The sequence below is a fragment of the Phoenix dactylifera genome, chromosome 10 (genome assembly GCF_051530095.1).
Source record: "Phoenix dactylifera cultivar Ajwa chromosome 10, Ajwa_hap1_PhDact_Kaust_v1.1, whole genome shotgun sequence".
Classification (NCBI taxonomy): domain Eukaryota; kingdom Viridiplantae; phylum Streptophyta; class Magnoliopsida; order Arecales; family Arecaceae; genus Phoenix; species Phoenix dactylifera.
This window is the reverse complement of record NC_143199.1, coordinates 25,365,692-25,385,198: the sequence shown is the minus strand read 5'-3', so window position 1 is coordinate 25,385,198 and position 19,507 is coordinate 25,365,692. Positions and strand designations below refer to the sequence as shown.

The window sequence follows — 19,507 nt, the reverse complement described above, 5'->3', positions numbered from 1 at the left end:
TGTATTTGAGTCTGTCTACAATTTCTGTAAGAATCCTTGTACGCCAATCCTACATGATATACATATTTCTGCACTATATATGTTTGATATGCTATGATCCAGACAAAGCAAAAATTAGTTTATATTAAATTATATTTTGGTCGTGTTGGCTTGTGATTGGAATTATGATGGATGCATGTATGTGTATAACCTATATCTGCATAATTGGATTTATGGATGTGGTGGCATGGACTAACCATATTATATTGATTGCCCTGTCACGGGCTGAAAACGTGACCATGGTTAGTCTAGGTCGGATAAAGTGGAAAAGGGAATGGATGTGTGTTTGTGAATTGATTAAATGAACAGGGACTTTGGGCTTATCTCGTTATTATTGATTGCCCCATCACAGGCTGGAAATGTGATATTATCGATTGCCCCGTCACAGGCTGGAAATGTGATACTATCGATTGCCCCATCACAGGCCGAAAATGTGATACTATCGATTGCCCCGTCACGGGCCGGAAACGTGACCGGGATGTAGCCCAAAGTCGGAAAGATAATTGATCCGGATCAAGTTAACATGAAATGAAAAGAAAAGGCATTGAAAACAGTCATAGTGATTTATAAGCTATATATACTATATCATTCTTATGTGGCTGGACTTTCATTGATGTTTGACGTATAATTATGGGCTTCCATTGATGCTTGATGTACATAATTATATTGATTATTTGAGTCTTTTGGAAACTACTTATGATTTCATGAAATATGCATCGATTTGTCGTGGTTTTCAAATTATTATTATTATTGTGTTGGTATGGATGTGTAGGGATTCTTACTGGGCTGTAAAGCTCACCCCACCTCTTCTTCTTTTTCTTTACCAGAGTTGCATGATGCATAGATTTGGATGGGATGGGCGCAGAGTGCGAGTACCAGAGTTATTAGTTAGTTAGTTTGTTATCCTTCTTTGATGTCGATGAACATTTGAAGACTTTGTAATTGAACCAATTTGTTTATTTGGACATGTCGGATTTGTCTATTTGAATTATTAAATTAGTTGTGGATTTATTGGAATTTTTGTTAATCATAGGCCTTGCATGATCTTTAGGGCACTGCTCTAGGGCTCATGCGGCCGGTCGCGTGCCGGACCCGGGTGATGGGTTCGGGGCGTGACAACAACCTTCTCAAATCTTTTCTCCATCAAAAAAAAAATAAATATCGCAACCTACTTAATGGTTGAAGTCACTTGCGACATGCCAAGTTAATATCGTAAAGTTCTATTTCTAATCAAATTTCACGTGCGCTTGACACACTGCTAGATATTTATATGAACCATATAATAATGTCGCCATTTATTTAAATTTCAATGTGGCGGTCCAAAAATTTTTAGAGGGTATTTACACATATGCAGCCTATGGATTGTCCTCTCATTGGCGTATTAAAATGGAAAAATATCACTTTCTAGGTGGATCCACATGCCACTTATCCACCATTGGACATATATATTAACCATATTAAGCAATAAATATATCAAACAACATTACAACGCTATATAATGAACTAAGTATAGCTAAATGTGAATAATAATAATAATATTATAATCTAACTAATGTCAATCTTTGAGATATTTGTCATACTGTACGTTGCCATATTTGTACCCAATCGATCCTTTCTTTCCCAAGTCCTTGTGATTCATAGAAATCACAAATTCTCACACCAAATCTTTCCATAATCACCCCCAGCCAATCCGGATAAGATAATCTCAACCGCGACTGCATATACTCTGAGTATATGCTGCCACGTGGACGGTCGACGTGGACTGGCCATCCTCCCTCCCCCAGTCCCCTTACGTTAATATGCATATATTAGCAAGAATTATGGCTTCCTCGCCGAATTTTGCGGACGCCTTCCTTTGTTCACCGAATCCGACCCAAATTTAGGGCTTGCAGTATAAATTACCCCGGAGGATTAATTTAGGGCTCGCAGGATAAATTTAGCCCTAGAAATTCCCCCCCCGGGCCATGGTCGGATCAGCCTCGGGGAGTGAGAGGGGGCGGGAGATGACGAGGAGGTGCTCGCACTGCGGCCACAACGGGCACAACTCGCGGACGTGCCCCAACCGCGGGGTGAAGCTCTTCGGGGTGCGCCTCACCGATGGGTCCATCCGGAAAAGCGTCAGCATGGGGAACCTCGCCCACTACGCCGGATCCGGCTCCGGGTCGCCGGCCGACGGCCCCCCCGCCGACCACGGGGCCGCCGACGGTTACGCCTCCGAGGATTTCATCCAGGGCGGGCGCGAGCGCAAGAAAGGTGACGCCTTTGTCTTTCTTCGCTTGTTATATGTTAGTATTTGCTTAACTTCTTCAAGCTGTTAGAAAGATTGGATTTTTTTTTGCTAGAGGATGTGTAGGAGTTAATCGTGGTATTGGTTATTTTTGGAAATGTTTGATCTTTTTGCTTTTGGGGTTTTTGATTTCTCTGGAAGATTGTGAATGGGAATATTTTTGAGCTGAAAAGAGATGCTATGATGGCAGATAGTGATCTTTTAGTTAAACAACATGTCGTTTGTGGTTTGTTTGAATTTCGGTACTGTCCATATAACTGTCCATATGTAGTGATCTCTGGATGTGCTATTCTTGTTGGTTCCTGTACTGTATGCAGCTTATGCAAGTAGGGTCTGTATGGGTAGTAATTGGTAGTTCTGTTCCCGCACTCACTGACAAGTTGTAAATAGTTTAGGATGGGTCTACTGTTCGATTCGTGCACAGGTCGATGTGAGTAGGAGTTGCTTTTCTTGGAAAGCATCCGTCTTCAATTGAGGGGTGTGATCTTGCTTTAAGACCAAGTAGATCCTCTTCCTCAAATCAAATATTAGGCATGCATGACCACAACAGTAATATGGCGAAAGAAAGATCGATTGTAAGGAGAATAGTGTACTAGCCAGGGAGGCGAACTGTGATGATTTGCTGTTGACTTGGAGTGATTGGCAGTTTATCATTAAAGGTACTTTTAGTTGGGTTTAATTTTCAGAGGAGCTTTAACTGGTATACTGCAAATTGAATAGTCTAGTTCGAATAGTCAGTCACTTCTTGTTCTCAAATATCAGTCTTAATGTCTTGTATAATCTGCAATGACAAAAGAAGTTATATTTCCTTTTCTCTGCCCTGGAAGTCTGCTTGTATATCAAATGTAATAGGAAGTAATTAGTTAGGGGGGAAACCTAGTTGAAAGATTTTGATATAACTGAGCCATCTTGATACTAATCTGAATTTTTTGTCATTGAAACCTTTGTTGGGCAGATGAACCATTCTTCACAATAAGGGCTTTTAATTTTCTCTCTCCATTTTGGCATGACTACCTTTCCAAGTTAAACTAGCAAATTAAATATTAAATTTCACCCCCTCATATTTTGGATATTGTTTATGGTTCACTTGAGCCCCCTCTCCTCTTGTTCTAATATAAAATCTTGGCATTTGTGTTAATGTGTCTTCACTTTGGTTGCATTGGAGTGTTGACACAGGGTATTAGTAAGCTAATGGTAGGAATGGTGTTGGCACAGTGCAGGAAGAAGGTTATACGATTTGAATTTGAGTTTGATATGATAACTTCGGTGATGTTCTGTCATGGGATATTGAGCTGTGGACACAACATGTGATTCAATTTGTAGATAAAAATGTTCAAAATCATATGAAATTACGAAGTATTTTTTTTTAATGTAAGATTTATGAATAAAGGTTTAAGCACACAAATTTTATATTCACATGTACATGCATAAAATGTCACTCATTCTGTTTTGTATGTTGGACTTGCTAGATTACTGTATTTGACTTAACTTAATAAGTTATTGTTGTTGGTAAATGGAAAACAGTTTAAGCCAGTTTTTGCATGCTTGATGTGTGCTAGACTTTTTTTTGGGGCGGACTATCATGTAAAATCATCTCTATTCTGGAGACCATGTTATTATTGTACTCATAGTATTTCAGCTTTGTGATGATCATTTCATTTATATGATAAGATTCCTAATTTAACCTATTTAGATGCTAGTAGGAATAAAGAAGGAATGAAGAAGTTAAGAGAAGATTAATTTATTTGCTTTATATATATATACATGTCGATATATGTATATGCATATGTGTATGTAGTTTATAGTTTCAAAAAAACATTTGCGTAAAGCAATTAAGAGTGAACCAGCTTCTGCAATCTTCGAACTATATTGAGTTATCTAGGTGTGGTATCAGTTATTGTTTTAGATCTCTTTCTTCCAATCACCAAACAATTGCTAATTTATTAAGATGAAGGTATGTTTTCACTATTCTGTACAATAATCTGGGTTTGAAGTATAAAGTCCATGAAAGGTATCATAATTCTATTTTAATGTTTGAACCATTTTTCTGGTACCATAAGATTTATAACTTTTTTAGTCGATCCACTATTTTCCCTCTCCCACAATTGAGACAAATATGGTTCATTCTTCCTCATAATTCATTTCTATTATTTCTAGAAGTCCAGTAATATCTAATATGATCGAGTTTCTGTAGTGTGAATCCTCCATTTCCCTGACTATATATTCATAAATGATAGATAATTCTTTTTTTTGCATATTATTCATCAAGGTATTTTGCAGTTGCATTGTTGGAATAGTTTGTACACAGGATACAAGAGTACCTGACATGGAAGACTTGTGTTTGTTTGTGTATGAGAAGAACAATTTTGTGCGATTCATTATGAATTTCTGCCATTACATTTGTTGGCATAGTTTCTCCTTAGGATAGAGGAAAATCGGAAGTTCTTAAAATGGAAGACTTGTACTTGAGTCTCTGTATGAAAAGAATGATGCTGTCCAATTCTTTTCATTATGAACCAATTTTGGGGTATTTGCTATTCCTCATAACCAGAATGACCCCTGCCTATTGATGTAATATTGGAGAAGAGAAATAGGTGGAGCTTTCCTTCTGTCAGTTATTTAACTAATGGGCTCTCAATTGATGGTGCAGCGACTGGTGTAAAATTGAGATTTTCTTGGAAACCCCAAATTTTCTTTTGCTGGTGATTTTGTGAAAGGTCATGGCATATGAGTATTACTGAAATTTGGGTGTTCACTCTCTGATCGAGCGCAGGAAGATACTATCGACCAGGCTAGCAGTCAGGTTTCTTCTGGAGCTGACGAGTTTATGGGGCGCTCTGATGAGGGCGAAGTATGGTGACCTAGCAGCTCAGGATGCCATGCGTGCTGGACGAGGAGCATCTTTTATATGATGGGAGATTTGTGCGCATGTCCTGAGGGTGTTATTGGAGACTAGATGGGAGATCGGGGATGGCTTGACAATCAGAATTCTGGAGGATAGGTGGTTAGCTGAGGGCACACTGCAGGATTGGCCTACCATAGTTGATCACAGATGGCTGGAGGGTCGGAGGGTATGTGAGCTCATCGTCAGAGAAGAGCGGAGGTGGGACATGGATCTCGTTGGGCGCGTGTTTGGGGAGCAGCTGGCTGAGCGGGTTCTAGCTGTGCCCATCTCGGAGAGGGCGACAACTGACAGGAGAGTGTGGAGCATGTCTGGGTCGCCGATGGTGAGGTCCCGAGACCTCTCGGGGCTGGTCCTGGGTCTCTCGACCCGACAGATGGAGAGCAGATGGATCTGGAGGTTGCACATTCATCATCGGATCGCCTTATTCATCTGGAAGGTGGCCTGGGGATGCTTGCCCACTAGAATTGTATTGGAAAGGCGGGTATGAGAGTCCCTGCAGACTGTGTGTCTTGTCTGAAGGTGGAGGAGACCATTTTTCACGCCCTTATAGACTGCCCGCGGGTCAGACAGATATGGTGCTATGCTTCGGGTCAGCCAGATCAGTAGCAGAGGTGGTTGTCTATCGAGGAGTTTCTACGATTTTTGAAGGACTCGGCACGGGGATCTGTGTTTGAGGAGAGGGGGACACGTGCTGCCTATCTGGCCTACCAGTGTTGGCTGGATAAGAATACCCGAGTCTTTGAGAGAGTCAGCCCTCACCCAAGGGTGATAGCGGCTAGAGCCCTTATGCAGGAGGCTAAGATCACCGGCGTTGCAGAGGTATCACCTGAGTTGGCTAGGGATATCTGGGGCCCTCATTCTGTTCACACAGCGTCCAAGACAGTTTTCGTCTCCTGGGTGCCCCCATCCTCTGGTTTTCTCAAGGTGAATTTTGATGATAGTGTGGATGATTAGGGGAGATGCAGTGGCGTGGGGTTCGCTATCCGAGATCACGACGCCAGATTAGTTGCGGCAGGAGGCCGGCGGACTTTTAACTTGTCAGTGGTGTGTGCCGAGCTCAGAGCAACCTGGGAGGGCATTTTCTATGCGAGGCGGATACTGGGTGCGGTCCGTATTATTCTTGAGGGCGACTCGGCCACAGTGGTTGAGTGGATCCGGGGACGGGGACGCACTGCTGAGGATCGGCCGCTGATCCTTGAGATTCGCAGGTTAATGAAGGAGTGCGACTTCCACCAGGCTTCACACGTGTTCAGGAATGCCAACGGGGCGGCCGACTATGCAGCCTCCTATGTGGGCCTACCACTCCGGTGGTTTTGTTTGGATTGGGAGTGGGTCTGTTCCAGGACCATTACGTAGTGTTTTATTTTCTGATTTTGTTGGCCGCATTCACACATGCAGTGTGTGAGCCGCCGTTGCACCAAAAAAAAAAATTATTCCTTGTCTTTTTTGGTTACTGGTAGAGGTTGGGCTTTGGTGCAACGATAAGGTTGTTCTATGTGACCGGGGTGTGATAGGTTCGAAATATGGAAACAACCTAGCCACATATGGAGGTAAGGTTTTGTACACCTGACCCTCCCTACACTCTATAGTAGCACAAGCCTCGTGCACTGGAACATCCTTGTTTTTTGTTTACTAGGACTTTTGTTTTTTCTTGGATGGTTTTTTACCGTGATTAGAGTATAATTATGGAGATGTTGGACATGGCTTGTTAAGGAAATAGACCTAGCAATTTCTACATATCTTGAACATAACCAAATCCAATTGGATATGGTGTAAAAGGGGTGGAATTTCTACAAATTTGTTGCTATCTATGTGATAACTGTATCAGAAATAATTACTAAATGTTTGACGGGAGGGTAATATGTTGACAAGATTATTGTAGGCACTTAATGATGGTATATGTTGAGAGCAATTACTATATTTGAGTGTGATTTTGATTTTTTTTCTTCTTTTGAGGTGACTCATATTATCTGCATTCTATTACCATGATTCTGAAACATTTGTGGGGTGTTGAGTCTAGGCTTATCTCTTTACATGTTAATTCTTGGCCGTGTTTCATACCATCTTATAATATGAAGGGTTGTTATATTATTTTTTTAATATTATTAACATTTTCCTTATACTTTTTTCCCATGATTCTTTATACATATTTGTGTATTCATTTTAATATTTGCAAAGAGATATATTGGTGTATGAGCTACAAATCCTTATATTGATTTGTGAAGTTTACATTGTATTGCATAAGCTGCTTCTTGGAATAAGTAAATTTATGTAAGTTGGTTTTTTTCTGGTATAAGTATTTTTACAAAGTTATCTACCAGGAGGAAAAAATGACATCTTTGGTAGAGGGTCCAAATGCCTCCCACCTTCGTCCACAAGCCTACCAACCATCTATCTCTTCTGCTAATAAACGAAGTATAATTGGTAGAACATGATTAGTAATGATTCTAGTTTGTCCTTGTGATCTTTTTTTTTTCTTTTCTCTAGTATCTGTTTATAATAGGGAATGGTCATATATCATAACTAGTGCTTTAAATTAAGATTTAGGTTGTTCAGTTATAAAGACAATAGAAGATCGATATTCATTTATGTTCTTTGAATCAGTCTTCACTTGTTGAAGCTATAATTAATATTACATTAACTTTTTGAAATGGATTTGAAACAACAAAATAAATGCAGAACATTAAGACATGCGCTATTTGGATGGTCATTGGAAGTTTTTTAGAAGGTTTGCTTAGGCAGTTATGGAAGTTTGGAATTGAAAGATGAAAAATTCCTAGATTACTTAATTTTTGAAGTTGGTGTCGTGAGACAATGAGATTTACAGGGAGGAGCTTGTGAACGAGAGATTATTATGGTCCACCATACTAGTGCGCGCTACCCAATACTAGGATACCGTACCGGTAGTGAACTAATACTCCGTAAGGGTATAGGGTACCGGCTATGAGTACCAAAACTGGTACTATAAACTATGGAGACTAGCAAGGTATAGGGTAGAGGATTGGACTCTGCAAATATGGATAATTGTTATGGCAATCTATTTTTCAGAGTTGCACTAATGCTCTTTTTGTCACTTCTGTAATGCTTTGTGTGGATACAATGGAGAGGAGAAAAGAAGAGAGAAGAGAAAACAAAATAACCTTTTCTTCCCTTGTTTGGGGGAAAATAACTGTACAGTTTTGGGTCCAAAAGAGGAATAAAAAAAAGCTTATTTTGAGCATCTGGTTTCTTTTCCCTCCAAATCTTTGCGCTGTTGGAGGGAAAATATTTGTGGGTTTGGAGAGAAATTATTTGTCTCTGTTTTGTTTTCTCTTCACTTCGTCCCTCATTTTTCTGACCAAATGAGAGAAACTTGATTTCTCTGCTCACTCTCTTTCTCCATTACTCTCAATACAAACAAGGTGTAAGAGTAGGCCATGTACTTGTAAATTCTATTTCTTAGCTAGACCTGTAGCTTTCAGCTAGTTCTGCTAGAAGTAGGTGATCTAACACAAACAGTAGAAGTCGCTGATCTAACACAAATGATGTTCTTATTGATAACCTGCCACCAGCACCTATTTCTCCTCATTTTCTTCCTATTCTGTCTGTCGGTAGTAGAAATCGCTGCATAATGTGCACTTAGTCCAGGACCTTTTGCAAAACCCTGCTTCAACACTTGGTTCCTAATGTTTCTACCCTCATCATCATCTACTGTTTTGTTCATATTTGGTGAAAGTGAGACCTAGACTATATTGGTTCAATTGTATATTATTTTATTAATTCATTAGAGTTACCATGTCTTGTATTTCTTTAGGATGCAGCAAGTAATGACTAGACTTCAGTAGCATGATTACGTTTACTGTTTCTGATAGCTATTTGGTAGGCAATTCTCTCTTCTTAATGAGGGAAAGCCCAACCAAGTTTAAGGATAAAAAAAAAACAAGGTTGAAACCAGTAATGACTTGTCCTTTGAGTTACTTTGAAAATAAAGAACATGTAATCATCCATAACATGTCTTAATATATACTAAAACTAAATTTCCTCTTCAATAGAAATTTATTACTTGAAATTAATATGTAATTTTTTAAATGCTTACTGTTTTGCTCTTCTATTTTAAAATGCAATAATGGCATGTAATGAACACTTTATTTTATAATACTTTTGCAATTTTATAAGTTGGCAGATGGAATGAGGGAGAGTTGGGGGATTTTGTTATATATTTGCTTGATTTGCAACCTCCCCACCCCCACCCATGAGAGAGTGATCTCATAAAACGTGAGACAATTTGGGAGGTTGTAATCCTTTTAGATGAAAGTAGCTAGCATCTTCTACATGAGGTGGAACCCCCAAAGTATCCTTGGCCTCTCTCGCCCACACTGTCTTGAATGTGTTATAGAAGGTGGTTACTTGGTTAAAAAAAATATGTGGATGTTTCATTTTAAGTTTCCTAGCGGATGAGAAGGGGAGTATGTATATATCTTTTAAAAAGAAAAGGGAGGGAATTCACCGAGGGGAGTGTTTGTATGTTGAGCATATGGTTTCGTATTAATCTTGGTTTGAGTCATTTAGAGGTGTCACCTTTGCAAATTCCATGTTGGAGACATTTTTATCATGTTGGTGCCCATTAAGTATTCTCACCAAAGACAAATGCATTAAATTTTTTTCTTCAATCACCTTACAATCTTTTTTAAAATTTTAATATATATATATATATATATATATATATATATATATATACACATATACATATACATATACATATACATATACATATACATATACATATACATATACATATACATATACATATACATATACATATACATATACATATACATATAGATATAGATATAGATATAGATATATATCATGCATCTTATCTAAGGTGATATCATTTATTCTTTTGGTAAAAAGTTGATATCATTTATTTAGAATACATTTTGAGCATTATTAGTTGACTAAGTGTCAAATAAATGCTTTGTCACACACATTAAAGCATACTTTTGATGAGTTATATGATATAAGTGATGTGCACAAGCAGTGCGTTAACTTTTGGATTGCACTTGTTATGCTTGGGTAACATTTTTAAATTATTGAACTACAGAAATTGTTGATCTGTTTTGCAGCATGCTTTCATCTCACTGTAGCCTCATTTGTACATTCATTTGAACAAAATTGCTCATTTTCATATCTTTTGCACGATCTTGGATTTTCAGGAGTTCCATGGACTGAACATGAGCATAGAATGTTTTTACTTGGACTGCAAAAGTGTGGCAAAGGTGATTGGCGAGGGATATCTCGTGACTTTGTAGTAACAAGGACATCTACTCAAGTTGCCAGCCATGCTCAAAAATATTTTATCCGTCAAACCAATGCCAGTAGAAGAAAAAGGAGATCCAGCCTTTTTGATATGGTTCCCGATGAAGTTAGTTTCTCTCTCTCTCTCTCTGTGTGTGTGTGTGTGTTATTGTGGAAAAGTAATACGATATTTAGTCCTGTTTTCCTTTTCTTTGTGAAGAAAGTATGGCCAGCACTCTATTTGTATGCTTTACCATATATGTGTGTGTGCTTTCTCATATGTGTGTGTATACGTGCATGTATGTACGTGCATGTACATTATGTATGCACACGTATGTGCGCACATATACCAGCCTGTGTATGAGTTCTTTTGCTGGCTTAATTAATGTTATGTGTTGTTATATCTCAGCCTGCCGATGGTCAGCTTTATCCCATGGTCTCCCATGAACCAGAGGCACAAAGCAACAACCCACTGCCAGCACCTCCAGCTCAGGATGAGGAATGGGAGTCCATGGATTCCAATTCCAATGATGGAGAGGGACCTGCTCCGAAGCCAGAAAGTTTGCCATGCAGTTATCCAGTTTTCTTTCCTACCTATTTCTCGCCAGTCTTTCCATTTCCCTTTCCATTTTGGCCAGGTTATGGAGCAGTAGATACTGTAGAAAAGAGGCATGAAATTGTTAAGCCAACAGCGATGTATTCAAAGGTTCCCATCAATGTGGATGAGCTTGTGGGCATGTCACAACTGAGCCTAGGAGAATCCAGTGGTGAGACAGGGTCTTCATCCTTGTCATTAAAACTGGTCGGCAGGTCAGATAGACAATCTGCTTTTCATGCTAAAGCCCCCACATATGGTTCCATGGTGGATTCAAATACCAGTCCAATCCATGCAGTCTAGTAATCTGACAGAAAGGCTCGAAATCTGGAGCTGTGCCCACTGGTACAAAGTCTTCTTGTTTATACAGGAATAATAAACTGCAAACTCAACCAGCTTGCTTTAAGTTTACTATATAGTGTTTTATATTGGAATTATGTCATGGCACCTGATTATCTAAGTGAATAACTTATTTTCGATTCTTAATAGTGACTGCAGTCTGTATTAGATTTTTAAGGAATGTCTTCTCAGCCTCTGTATGGTCATGTCCCTGATCCTATTATGCAAGATGGTTTAACTTATGTTTTGAGTTCTCTCTCTTTCCCCCCTTCTGCTCCATCGGTGGGACTAGATCTTATATTATTTGGCTTGCTTCTCTTTCAAATTCTATAACTATCATAAAAATGCAATAACGCATGTACCTCTGCTAAATTTATCATCTCATGAACTGATATTAATGTTAATTATCTCTGTAGTTAACTGAGCTTAACATTATCTTGATTTGCTAACTTTGTCCGCAGGCAGTTCTGAACGCTATTATCTAAGTGGTGGTTGAGCTTATGTCATCCTAAATTCTTTCTTATCTCATATAAGCTTCTTCGGTTCCTTCAGGTTTTAGTCTGGCCGAACCAAGGTTCTAGGGAAGGGCACTACATAATATGTGCATATCTTGCCAGGTGTTCATCTAGGTTCAGTTTTTCAGGCCTTGTTCAATGTTCTGCAGGGGGCTTTTTCAATGCTCTGCTGGCTTTGATGCCTGTTGCATGTTAGCAATAGCTGAGCTCTCCCCTGTATAAAATGCTGCTGCTATTTCTTTTTTTTCTGCCATTCATTCTAACCTTCTATTTGAGTTTCAACCTAGTGATTGCGAGGTTGGATCAACATTGGACATTGATAATAGCACCCGATTTTTTGCATGTTCTTCAGATTATCAACCTGACAACTATGTTTCGCAATTTTATGGCCTTTGGTAATGATTTTTTTTCTCCCATGTTGGCTTGGTTTATATACATATATACACACATACAAACTTATGTATTTGTATGTATATGTATGTACATATGTATATGTACGTATGTATATATGTATATGTATGTGTATATATGTGTATGTGTGTGTGTATATATATGTGTGTGTATATATATGTATATATAAGTGTATGTGTGTGTGTATATCTATGTATGTATATGTATGTATGTATAATACACAACATGCATTCAAAGAATGGTAACTTAAGAACACATTATGAATAAAAACAATTTGGTGTTCGCACCATGGTGAAGCAATGTGCATCCTAAATATTGTAAAACTGCTAAATAGACCGCGCCCATTTGACAAGGACAAGTTGAGATTCATCCAGAGAATATGTAAGCCATTCTTAAGTTGATGCAAATAATAGTTTAATTGCAGCAGAAATTATGATTGGTTCAGTTGCAAGTCCATTGAGTTCGGATTAGATTAATGTACATGAAATAGCAACCGTGGGGCATATGTACATTTCTTGAATGTGGTCAAGCTATTGCCTGATTACTAAATATTCAGCTCTGTTTTAGTTTTGAACTGCTAAATTGGAAAACTTATATTTACCTGGTGACATGAATTCTAGATTATAAATAAGAAAGTAATCTAAGTCTAAAATGTGATACATAATTCTGCATTAATACCTACCTTAAAAAAGGAACAAAGGGAAAACCCAAGTCCTCAAGATGGCAAAGCATGAACAGAGGCAAATAACAAGCCTACTTCAACCACATTGCTCTGCCCCTACTGATCTATTCTCTAAATGAAATATCCCACTTTAAACCCCAGGCAACCCAAAACCAACATCAGATGCACACATCAAAACCATGACCATGTATGTCTAAAGCTCGACTCACTCCACCATCGTCTCTGAGCTCCGTCGACATTACTGCATCGATCATTACATGTGCAACAAGCATTCGAACTCCTCCAATGACAGATAACGCATGTCGACCAAATCTATTAATCATCATCATTGCCATGATGATGGCACCAGTGATTTTGGATAAGTATCAACAGAATAATCCAGCATCTGCCTCCCTAAGCACTTCAAGTGCCGCTGTATTTTATGTCAAAAAGGCCTACAAGAAGCTTAGGTCGCAAATGAGAATTATATCCAGACCTCTCAATTCTCATACTCACCAAAAGAGGCTTGCATCATGTAAGTAACAAAAGACACGCAAATCACAGACAATGGGATTATGTAACACAAAAATTTTTCGACTAGTAGAAAACAGAAGGACTGAGCTCAACTCACAGACAAACTCAGTTGCCTTATTTAAACACAAGGCTAACTGTTGGGGACATCAGCTAGGTCCCCATTTTATTTGCATATTTGCTTATTGTTATTTCTGGGTTTATTTGTGTTTTAGGATTTATTTGTGGTTTATTTTATTCTGGGCTTATTTGCATTTTAGGGCTTATTTGTGGAGAATTATTTAATGTAAGGGGTTTATTTTAATTGTTCTTATGGGGCCCTATTTAAAGGAAACTTTTATGTTGATTAGGGTTTTAATGAAGAATTAAAGATTTCTTTTCCCACGTTTTCCTCTTCTTCTCTTCCCCTCCCTTCTCCTTCTTCTCTTCTTCTTCCTCCTTCTCTTCCCCTCTTCTCCTGCTTCCATTTTAAAATTTTGGTCCGGCATCAACTTGGTATCAGAGCCGTCGGCTTTGCCCCTGCTGCCAAAGCCACGAGCCAGATTATCTGCCAACGCCCGGGGTCTAGCTTCTCTCTCTCTCGGTTCTCACCAGAGGCAAAGGGAAACCCTGTCTGCGTGCCCTTCCCACCAGCCGTCACCACCGTGAACACCTCTACCACCCACCGCCAGACCACCGGTGGTTCTTCTGCGGTCTCCCAGAAGTTAAGCCGTAGCCGTCCGGGATCAAGCGTCACATGCAAACAGCAAAAAAAAAAAAAAAAAGTCTGCAGCCGAGAGAGAAGAAAGAGCCACAGTCCCTGCGCCGGATTCCCCCCTCGCGTCCATCTGACTTGATCCCTCGGTCGTCGCCGTTGCCCCACCACCTGCAACCACCGGCAGCCGGTGTATGGCCGATCGTCGCCGGATTCCCGGATTCCTGTGGCCGCACGAATATTACGCCGTACGTCGACCACGGACACCGGAGCGCGTCGAAGGGCCACGTGTGACTCCCGCTGCCGGAAAGAGGAAGAGCGTCGCCGACCTGTTCTCGACCTTGTCCCTCGGCCCTGTCGACGCACCCGCCGACCACCGCGGACAAGGAAATCCCGGCCACCACCACGACCAGCCGCCGCCTGTCGCCGCCGACAACGGAGCCACTGTCACCGTTCCGTTCGGCCGCTCCGCAACCACCGCCGAAGCGGCCGGAACGCCCTCCCGAATCGATCGGGAGGTTGAAGAAGGAGTTACGGTAACGGGTCAGTTCTAAACCCGCTACCCAACCCGATAACCCGGGTCTCCAACAAAAAAAAAAAAAAAATCACGTGATCTGCACGTGCCGGTTTTACAGTTATCGGAGCGGGTTTCATTCGAAACCCGAAACCGATAACCCGAACCCGTTAAGGTTCAAAAAAAAAAAAAAAAAAATCCCGTAGGATCACGTGACCTGCACGTGTTCCCAAAAAAAAAAAAAAACTAACCTCTGTTTCTTTCGAACGGAAACCCTAGGGTTTCCGCCGCCGACGCCATTGCCGCCGCCCCCTGCCGTGCCGTCTCTGCTGCCGACGCCCTCTCCTCCGTCAACCGAGCCGCGCCGCCCCTGTGTCCGTGCCGTTCGGGCCTCGCTCCGCCTTCGCCGTCTCCGCCGGCCTCGCTCCGTCTTCGCCGTCTCCGCCCGTGCCGCCTCTTGCCGCCGCCGAGATCCGCCATCGCCCGATTCCCGTGTTCTCCCTCCCCATCGAGCTGCACCGCCTTGCCGTCGTCGTCCCCGCCGCTCCCGCGACCGCCCGATTGCCACCACCGCTGCCTCCTACCCTCCTTGCTTCACCGCTGCCCCTCTGCTCACCGCCTCTCCATCGCCATCGCACGCCACCGCAGCTCCGCCCCTCCTCCTTACCACTGCCGACCGCCGCCTGCCGTTTTCTCCTTTCGCCGAGAGGCACCGAGCCCCTTCCCCTAACTCCATTTTTCCCCACCCCCTGTTGCAGTCATCCAAGCCACCATCGCGGGCTTCCTTGGCCCGCCTTCCACCAAACCCTCCCGTCTGGCCCTGTTGCCACTTGTCCAGCAGGCCACCAGCCCAGTCCGTCTCTATGGCCCGATTCTGTCCGTCAGCCCAAGGCCCTTGGCCGCAGGCCCTGTTTCAGGCCCAAGCCAGGGTGTTCTTCAGCCCATTTCAACAGCCCAGGAAGCCTTGTGCTGTAGATGCAGGTCCAAAACTCTAGCTAGCTCTGCCCGGCGCCAACTTCGTGTTCGAGACTCCACGAGCAGACGATTCTGGTCCACTGCATTCACCACAGGTAATAGGTTCTTCCTCCTTTGGGCTTGCTTATCTAAGTATGTTCTAGTTCTCTTGCATGACAGCCCTATTTTGAAACTTATTTTCTTGTCAAACTGCAAAACCTAGAACATTTTCCACTACACCCGTCCTACCTACCAATTAAATCTAAATATTAAATTAGCACACCGTAGTGTCAGGATATCATCAACATCCATAGATCAGATTACTTTCAGACTTTGAATGACTGTAAAACGTGTTTGCAACCTAACTTCTTATAGTGACTAATTTTCTACTTTAATTCTGAAATAACCAAAGTACAAATTAGTAACATTTAATTTTAAGTTATTTTTGTGAAAAGTTGCTGATTTCTGAATTCATAGTAGGTTGCATTAGTGGGTTGCATCAGTAGGTTGTCCTGCATTATATTTGGACAATTAGGGTTCATTAGTAGCATTGCATATCATATCACCAACTAGAGTAGTTCCTGTATGCCCACCCGTAGTGGTAGAGAGTACCTCCTCACTGACTCTCAGACCCCTTTATCCACCATGGACCCCAGAGTTATACAAGATATTCTGGAACAATTAGCTGCAATACGAGCTGATCAAGACAAATTCAAACGTGAGATCCGTGCTCTAGTACAACACCCTAGGACTCCGGAACCATCATCCCCAATTGCAGCTTATCCCGAGTTTGGTTTGACCACACCGCCTGTAGCTTTTCCCCATCCCCCTAGGAACCAACTTCATCCTGATCACCAGCGCGATTTTGATGAGCGATTACTTCGTACCGTACGAGTAGATGCCCCCACATTTGCTGGTCAATTAGAGCCGAGCGTGTACCTTGATTGGAGAGCAGCCATGGACAATTATTTTGAGTGGTACGATATGACTGAAGATAGAAAAGTACGGTTTGCCAAAATGAAGCTTATTGGGCAAGCTCACTGGTACTGGCATAACGTTGAATATCGGCGTGAGACCCAGAGGCTTCCACGCATCACCACGTGGGAGGATATGAAAGAAAAACTGAATGAGAAGTATCTGCCATTCTCTTACCGACAACGCCTTATGGATAGGTGGCAGAAACTAACTCAAGGAACTTCAACTGTTGCCGATTACATTGCACAATTTGAGGAGTTTCACATGAGGTGCGGTGTAATCGAAGAGGAGACTGTTACTCTTTCTAGGTTTCGAGCCGGACTCCGTGAGGAGATCCAGAAAGAATTAATCCTCCGAGAGATTACTACCCTTGGCCAGGCATACCAATTGGCTCAAGACGTGGATAGTTTTTTACGAGTCCCTGTGGTGAGACGTACCGACTCTCGGTTCTTACTCCCAGGAGCCCGACCTAATCAAAGCCATCTCCCACAACCCAGACCACTCTCCAACCATCCTTCCCAGCCCGGTTCTAGCCAAACACCGACTAGGACGTTCCCGGTGCCTGCTCAAAGTACATCAACTGATAAAGAAAAAGGCATATTAGGGTCCAACCCGCCCTTAAGAAACCAAACCCAGTGTTTCAGGTGCCAAAAGTTTGGTCATATTGCGTCCCAATGTAATGCCAAGACCTATTTAATGACTGAACTGAAAGCAGGAACCCAGGATACTGAATGTGTCGAAGAAGTCTATGAACCAAACATCGAGGATTTTGTAGATGACTTTGGAGATGAAAAGACCGGGTTAGAGTTTGTTCAGACTGAATACCAAAATGAGCCCACTGATAGTAATGACCAAAACCATAGGCTCCATGTGGTTAGGTGCACACTAGCCCAAACAAAGACCGAACAAGACTCGCGAAGAACCTCCCTATTTTATACACTTATTAAGATCAATGGTAAAACATGCAAAATCTTATTTGATAGCGGGAGTTGCATCAATGCCATTGCGTCTGGAGTTGTTTCTCGCCTTGGCCTAAAATCTACCCCTCATCCTAATCCATATAAAGTAGCCTGGGTAGATAAGACGTCCATTTCGGTTTCAGAAAGATGCCTTGTCCCGATTCAATTCCTATCTTATAAAGACGAGATTTGGTGCGACTGCCTTCCGATGGACGTAGGTCAAGTCATTCTAGGAAGACCTTGGTTATACGATAGGGACGTCACACTTCATGGTCGGTCAAATTCGTGTAGTTTTATGTTCCAGGGTCGGAAAATTATACTGAATTCATTGCCTCCTAGAGAGCCCGGCGCTGAGAAGAAGGGTGCTACACCACAAAAAGAAGAGTCACTTCACATCATTACTTCGAAAGAGGTAATGAAAGATATCGAAAGTCATTCACCTGTGTTCGCCCTTGTGGCTAGAGTTATTAATGTGGAGTCAAATGTCGAACATCCGGCCGCCGTAGTTCCTCTGTTGGAGGAGTTTCACTCTGTCTTCCCAACTGATCTTCCAGAGGCACTCCCTCCAATGCGTGATATCCAGCACGTAATTGATCTCATTCCTGGAGCGTCACTGCCAAATCTTCCCCACCATAGACTCAATCCAAACGAGCACACTGAACTGAAATGCCAAGTTGACGAACTCGTCACTCGAGGGTATATTCGTGAGAGTTTGAGTCCCTGTGCTGTACCTGCACTCCTCACTCCCAAGAAAGATGGCTCTTGGAGGATGTGCGTCGATAGCCGTGCTATCAATAAAATCACGGTTAAGTATCGTTTTCCCATTCCTAGGCTGGACGACCTTTTAGACTATATGTCTGGTGCTACAGTTTTTTCCAAGATCGACCTAAAGAGTGGGTACCACCAGATTCGGATTCGTCCTGGGGATGAATGGAAAACTGCATTCAAAACCAAAGATGGACTCTACGAATGGTTAGTAATGCCTTTCGGATTAACAAATGCTCCAAGTACTTTTATGAGGGTGATGACACAGATCTTTCGACCTTTCTTGAACAAATTTGTCGTTGTATACTTTGATGACATCCTCATTTATAGTCAAACTCAAGAGCTCCATCTCTCACACCTAAGGCAGGTTTGTGAAGTCCTGCGGAAAGAAAGCTTCTTTGCAAACCCTAAGAAGTGTGCCTTCCTGACTGATCACGTCACTTTCTTAGGATTCATAGTATCTTCCAAGGGTGTCTCCGCTGATCCAGAAAAAGTAAGCGCGATAGTCGATTGGCCTGAGCCCAAGACCTTAGCCGAGGTACGTAGTTTTCATGGTCTGGCTACTTTCTATCGTCGCTTCATTAGGAATTTTAGTTCAATAATGTCTCCCATCACAGATTGCATGAAGAAAGGAGACTTTATCTGGACTAAGTCGGCATCCCAAGCATTTAAAGATATTAAGCATAGGATGACCGAAGCACCTGTCTTGCGCCTCCCTGATTTCACTAAGGTATTCGAGGTCGCATGTGATGCCTCTGGCGTTGGCATAGGTGGTGTGTTAAGCCAAGAAGGTCACCCTGTCGCGTTCTTTAGCAAAAAGTTAAGTGATGGCAGGTTGCGTTATTCCACCTATGATAAGGAATTCTATGCGGTAGTGCAAACTTTGCGACATTGGCGACACTATTTGCTACCGCAAGAATTTGTTCTGTATTCAGACCATGAGGCTTTAAAGTATCTCAATTCTCAAAAAAAATTAAATCTTCGACATGGCCGATGGATTGAGTTTCTACAAGCCTATACTTTTGTGCTGAAACATAAAGCTGGAGTTGAGAATAAGGCTGCTGATGCGCTCGGTCGACGGATCTT

The 19,507-nt window shown here is 41.7% G+C and overlaps 1 protein-coding gene across 3 annotated transcripts; it reads left to right on the top strand.

The window, feature by feature from the left end:
* The first annotated feature begins 1,790 nt into the window (after positions 1-1,790).
* LOC103707412 (transcription factor MYBS3-like) lies at positions 1,791-12,299 on the top strand. 3 transcript variants are annotated; one of them, XM_088705656.1, is made up of 4 exons: positions 1,791-2,292; positions 10,427-10,635; positions 10,918-11,448; positions 11,995-12,299. In XM_088705656.1, exons 1-3 carry the CDS (start codon positions 2,004-2,006, stop codon positions 11,404-11,406), a joined length of 987 nt encoding a protein of 328 aa, XP_088561782.1. In that variant the 5' UTR covers positions 1,791-2,003; the 3' UTR covers positions 11,407-11,448; positions 11,995-12,299. The 3 variants fall into 3 exon arrangements, with proteins under 3 accessions (XP_088561782.1, XP_088561781.1, XP_008790110.3); XM_088705655.1 differs by having other exon boundaries at positions 11,904-12,299; XM_008791888.5 differs by lacking the exon at positions 11,995-12,299 and having other exon boundaries at positions 10,918-11,684.
* The last annotated feature ends 7,208 nt before the right edge of the window (positions 12,300-19,507 follow it).

What these genes read in the sequence shown, in the direction of transcription:
- LOC103707412 (XM_088705656.1), top strand. Translation starts at nt 2,004, where the DNA reads ATGGTCGGATCAGCCTCGGGGAGTGAGAGGGGGCGGGAGATGACGAGG. An exon ending in CGGGCGCGAGCGCAAGAAAG is followed by an intron (nt 2,293 to 10,426) that starts GTGACGCCTTTG and finishes TTGGATTTTCAG; the next exon opens with GAGTTCCATGGACTGAACAT. An exon ending in TTGATATGGTTCCCGATGAA is followed by an intron (nt 10,636 to 10,917) that starts GTTAGTTTCTCT and finishes GTTATATCTCAG; the next exon opens with CCTGCCGATGGTCAGCTTTA.